This window comes from Mandrillus leucophaeus, unplaced genomic scaffold (assembly GCF_000951045.1).
Source record: "Mandrillus leucophaeus isolate KB7577 unplaced genomic scaffold, Mleu.le_1.0 Scaffold433, whole genome shotgun sequence".
Classification (NCBI taxonomy): Eukaryota; Metazoa; Chordata; class Mammalia; order Primates; family Cercopithecidae; genus Mandrillus; species Mandrillus leucophaeus.
Genome location: NW_012104621.1, coordinates 1,034,121 through 1,040,120, shown reverse-complemented (window position 1 = coordinate 1,040,120; position 6,000 = coordinate 1,034,121). Strand labels below are relative to the sequence as shown.

Genomic DNA, 6,000 nt, shown 5'->3' with positions numbered 1-6,000 from the left:
CTCGCCCGGCTAGTTTTTTGTATTTTTTAGTAGAGACGGGGTTTCACCATGTTAGCCAGGATGGTCTCGATCTTCTGACCTCGTGATCCGCCCGTCTCGGCCTCCCAAAGTGCTGGGATTACAGGCTTGAGCCACCGCGCCCGGCCCATATTTTCACTTATAAGTGGGAGTTAAAAGATGAGAACATATGGACACATAGAGGGGAACAACAAACACTGGGGCCTTTTGGAGGGTGGAGGGTGGGAGGAGGGAGAAGATCAGGAAACATAACTAAGGGGTACTAAGCTTAATACCTGGGTGGTGAAATAATCAGCACAACAAACCCCCCTGACACAGTTTTACTACAGAGCAAACCTGCACTTGTACCCCAGACTTAAAAGTTTAAAAAAGAAAAACACAGATATCTTTTGTCCAGTAACACTTTGGTATCCTCAGCAGCGTCTGCTTTTCCTGTTAAACTCATTGACACACATGAGCCTGTTGTTCTTCCCTGGAAAGATAACCAAACTAAGAACAGTCTGTTCTCTTTCTCACCATCTTGTGTCTCAGATTCGAATTGCTACAGAAGGAATCAATGGGACAGTTGGTGGAAGCAGATTGGCTACCAGACTCTATGTGGAAGTCATGCTTTCCTTCCCATTGTTTAAGGATGACCTGTGTAAAGATGATTTTAAGGTAAGAGAAAATGAAAATTAAATGGATCTAGAGCCATCTGTTTCTGCCTCTGTGCATGTTATTGAAGAAGAGTTCAAAGTAGAGAAATAAGCAGTGCCAAGTAAGTATCCTTTCCCCTTTATTTTCTGGGGCTTGGGGAGTTTTTTTGTTTTGTTTTGTTTTTTGACAGGGTCTTGCTCTGTCACCTAGGCTGGAGTGCAATGGCATGATCATGGCTCACTGCAGCCTCGACCTCCCCAGGCTCAGGTGATCCTCCCATGTAGCTAGGACCATAGGCATGCACCACCATGTCTGGCTAACTTTTTGGAGAGACGGGGTCTCACTATGTTGCCCAGGCTGGTCTGGAACTCTTGGGTTCAAGCAGTCCGCCCACATCAGCCTCCCAAAGTGCTGAGATTATGGATGTGAGATACCGCACCTGGCCCCCTTTCCCCTTTAAATGCGCTTTTCCCTTTAGGTTACAAGACAGTACGATAGAAGGAGCATGCTCGTCCCCATACTTCCATTGAGTTTCCATGTGATCTTGGACCAGCTAGTGCTCTAGACCTCAGTATCCCTTCTCATAAAATAAGGATGTTACAGCTCATGCAGTCTGGGACTACAAATCTTGGACATATTCACTCACTTGAGAGACCACCAGCCTGGTCAGCAGATCACTGTGTTTTTAGTAACTCTGGAATTGTAAGATTAACACTTCACACCACATGGGGGAATAAAGTTGTTGCTCTCACAGGTGGGCTGCTTTGTTTGAGTGACTTTATACTTTGTCATAATAAGTGATAAGGTGATGGGAAATGCCTTCCTAGCATTCACGCTGGCAGTGATAGGAAAAGAATGAAAACTGGGCATAATCACATGTTAGAATTGCTCAGCAGTGTTGCAGTTTTATAATTAAATGCTTGTACCTAGAGAAACACCTTTTCAGCTTAACGTTCCTGCATATGGCAGGTATGCAATAAGTATTTATCAGTGTTGAATTATCTGGAACATTCTGGGCCCTAACTAGAGGTTTTTTAAGACTTCAACTATCGTTATTACAAAACAGACCATCATTCTTATATTGGCACTTGTCTTATACCTGGAGATGGGACAGCAAGACTGTATTCTGTTTTGTTTCTCATTGGCTAGACCAGCAAAGGAGGAGCTCACTGTTTTCCAGAATTGCGTGTTGGTGTATTTGAAGAAATCGTGCCCATGGGGATCAGCCCCAAAAAGATCTCCTACAAGAAGCCTGGTATGCTTGCTTTTAGAAGATTGTGCTTTAATTCACAGGGACACAACTTGATGGACAAAACTTGATAGACAAATAAGAAAGCTGGGCACCGTGATCAGCAGCAGTCATGAGTCCTCTCTAAAGCAGCTGTGGGGTGGCTAACACTTGGCTGTGTCCAGTGCTTACACTGTTTCTCTGTGGTGCTGTGGTAATTGAAGACTCACCTCTTAGAGTGATCTATCTTATTCTTCTTGGTGATGGTTCAGCAAGTAGTTGTTTTCTCTTTCCAAAGACAGCAAGCAGTTTGGGAGGAGTGTAATTATTACTTGTAAACAGTTCATCAGCAGAATAGAGCACGCAGGCCTTTTGCCACAGGAAGCAAGTTGTTTTCAACATCAAAGCAGTTTTCACTGTGCTCTAGAATGTTCTTTCCCCATCTTATCCATGGTAAATGGTTGAAAGACATTTGTTTGGCAGGTGTTTTGGAGTTTTATTGTACTTTTTGCCATGAAAAATTTTAAACATTAAAAAAGTAGAGAAAATAGTATAGTGACGTTCCATGTACCTATCATGCAGCTTTAGCAGTTAACTGATTCATGGCCAGCCCTCACCTATACCCCATCCCTTCTCCCATCTTGGATTATTTTGAAGGCAACCCCAATGTCAGGCCATTTCATTTATAAATATTTTTAGTAGATATCTCTAAAAGATAAAAATGTGTTTTAAAAGATGTAAAACGATATCACATCTTAAAACATTTTAACTGATTCCTTAGCATGTTATCAAATATCTAGTTGGTTTAGTCTCTCAATTCCCAGTTGTCTCATACTTTTTAAGCTTCGTTTCTGTTAGATTTAAATAAGATTCATTGATTGTGATTCATCAGTATGTCTCTTTAAGTGTCTTTCAACCTATAGATTTATTTCCGTTTTTTTTCCTCCCCTTGCAGTTTATTTTTGAAGGAACTGGGTCATTTGACCTTTAGAGTTTCCCATAATCTGGACAATACTAGTTGTGTCTCCAAGGTATATTTCTCTGTCCTTTTTATTTCCTGTAAGTTGATCATTAGATTTAGAGTAGCGCTAATAGAAATATAATGTGAGCTACATAATTTTACATTTTCTAGTAACCACATCTTTAAAAGTAAAAACTAGATGAGATTAATTTAAATAATATGGTTTTCTTAATGCAATATATCAAAATATTATTTCAATATGTAATCAATAGAAAAAATTATTAGTTTGCTTTTTGTTCATGCTAAGTCCTTGAGATCCAGTATGTATGTCACCCTTATAGCACAAGTACTTGCCAGTCACAAAGCTACTGTATTGACAACTCAGGACTAGAGACTTGATCAGATTCCGATTTGATTTCTTTTTCTCCCGCCACCAAGACTACATAAGCACTATTGTCTTCTTTGATCAGGAAGCACAAAGATCTGGTTGACTCCATGGTGTTCATTTTTAATATGTAAAGATTTGAAAGAAGTCTGAGAGTGAAGCCAGGGGGAAATGGATACAGGCATCTGGGAAAGAGACTCATGCATGGGGGGATGAGGGCCAGAAAGAGCTGTTGTCTGCTTACTGTTCCCATCTTAGCAGGAGGCAGCGTGACTACAACTTTTCCTAGGCACTGCAGGACATTGTAGGCAGAGTGGGCTCTAGGCAGTGCTGTTGTGTTTTCACTTGAAGGAAGTTATTTAAAGGGACCTCTTTTTTTTTTTTTTTTTTTTCTTGAGACAGTCTTGCTCTGTTGCCCAGGCTAGAGTGCAGTGGCATTGTTTCAGCTCACTGTAACCTTTTCCCCTCCGGGTTCAAGTAATTCTCCTGCCTCAGCTTCCCAAGTAGCCGGGATTACAAGTGCACGCCACCACACCCAGCTAATTTTTGTATTTTTAGTAGAGACGGGGTGTTGCCACACTGGCCAGGCTGGTCTCAAACTCCTGACCTCAAGTGATCTGCCCACCTCAGCCTCACAAAGTGCTGGGATTACAGGCATGAGCCACCACACCTGGTAAAGGGACCTCTTTTAAACACATCCATGCTGGTCACTGTCCCAACAATCCTTCTCAGGGCCAGTAGAGCAACTGCAATCATAGCATAAGCAGGGAACAGGTTTGGTTTCCTGCAGCTCCCTGCAGGTAGGAGTCTTAGCAGATTTCCCTGCTTTTCGTCCCATGTTTGTTTGAGATGGAGTCTCACTCTGTTGCCCAGGCTGGGGTGCAGTGGCACAATCTTAGCTCACTGCATCCTCTGCCTTTCAGGTTCAAGTGATTCTCCTGCCTCAGCCTCCCGAGTAGCTGGGACTACAGGCATGTGCCACCACGCCCAGCTAATTTGTTTTTGTATTTTTAGTAGACAGAGTTTCACCATGTTGGCCAGTTTGATCTCCAACTCCTGACCTCAAGTGATTCGCCTGCTTTAGCTTCCCAAAGTGCTGGGATTATAGGCAAGAGCCACCTCGCCCATGCCTGGCCTTTTTTTGAGATGGAGTCTCACTCTGACGCCCAGGCTGGAATGCTCACTGCAACCTCTGCCTCCCAGTTTCATGTAGTTCTCCTGCTTCAGCCTACTGAGTAGCTGGGAACTACAGGCATATGCCACCACACCTGGCTAATTTTTGTATTTTTAATAGAGACGGGGTTTCACCATGTTAGCCAGGCTGGTCTTGAACTCCTGACCTCAGGGGATCTGCCAGCCTCAGCCTCCCAAAGCATTAGGATTACAGGTGTGAGCCACCATGTCTGGCCTACGTCCCATGTTTGAATCTCCCTTTTCCCCCCATTCTTTTTGTATCCATGTAATTATGTGACAATACCTTATATAGAATCTGGCCTTACTACATTCTGTCTACAACCGTAAGGCAGGTAGCAATCCAGATTCCTTGGCCTGGCTGTGGGCCCTCATCTCTCCTTGGTGTGGAGCAGTTTCGTTGGTTGTTGGGGTTCTGCTCTGAGGGGAATGAGGCTCCTTTGGTACTGTAAAGCTTTATAATGAATGGTGGGTAACTGAGTCACCAGAGCCCCTGCCCATGAGGCATGGCTACCTCATAATGCAGATTCACCAAAAGTTCCTCACAATCTACTGAGATGTCTGGACCCCCAAAGATAGGGGAGTATTTCTGTCCTAGAGAGTTACAAGGCAAAGAGCCCCAGGAGACTGAGGTTCTCTCCTATTAGTCCCTTTGTATATATATTTTTTGAGACAGAGTCTTGCTCTATTGCCCAGGCTGGAGTACAGTGGTGTGATCATAGCTCACTGAGGCCTCGATCTCTTGGGCTCAAGGGATCCTCCTGCATCAGCCTCCAAAGTGGCTGAGACTATAGGCACACACTACCATGGCCAGCTGATTTTTTTCAATTTTTTTTATAGAGACAGAGTCTCGCTATGTTCCCCAGGCTTCTCTTTGTATTTTAATACTTATCCATCTTCTAGCTTTCTTGTCTTTTTCTCTATTTTACTTTTTTTCTCATATGTCATTTCTGTTGTCCATCCGTCTTGCCCTTTTCTCTTTTACTTATGCACACACACTTAGACACATTCTTCTTGCCCCTTTGCATTAAAAATGTATCTATTCCAAATTTATTCCATAACTTTTTGCTCACACCTGCCTCTGCCAGGGTTCTTAGCCTTCAACGTGGGTTCGACCTTGATATAGAACAGTTTACAAAGCCTGTAGTCAGCCACATACATGCCCAGCTCCTCCATGTACAGTGACAATAGAGCAGTGGCCATTTCCTTACCTATTAGTGACCATACAATGGACCAGCAAATTCACATGGCAATTTAGATCCCAGTTGCCTGGTTTTTATCACTAGGATTAGGCCAATCAAGAGGATGCAAAATTCTTTGACTAGTTATTTCTAAACTACCAGGTCTTCATCGCCTTCATTTTAGGAGGAGGGAAATTGAGGATACCTGGAATTACTGGAATTACTAAATTATTTCATCACGATCATCCAGTAGTGTTCTTTTCAGACAGTTGTAATTCTGAAGGGAAGAGGTTTGGGTGGAAAGAAACAAAGCAACATGTAAGTCAGGTTGGGTGAGTTGTGATTGGGTTTTGGGTTTTTTGTTTTTTTTGTCTTTGTTTTAACATAATTTTTTTGGTTT

General features: G+C 42.8%; 1 protein-coding gene across 1 annotated transcript in view; it reads left to right on the top strand.

Moving 5' to 3' along the window:
• TSTD2 (thiosulfate sulfurtransferase (rhodanese)-like domain containing 2) overlaps positions 1-6,000 on the top strand; it is a 33,859-nt gene that overhangs the window by 21,683 nt on the left and 6,176 nt on the right. Inside the window, exons 5-6 of the mRNA XM_011993745.1 lie at positions 550-675; positions 1,804-1,909. Coding sequence (XP_011849135.1) covers positions 550-675; positions 1,804-1,909 — 232 coding nt within the window. The remainder of the gene's footprint in view (positions 1-549; positions 676-1,803; positions 1,910-6,000) is intronic.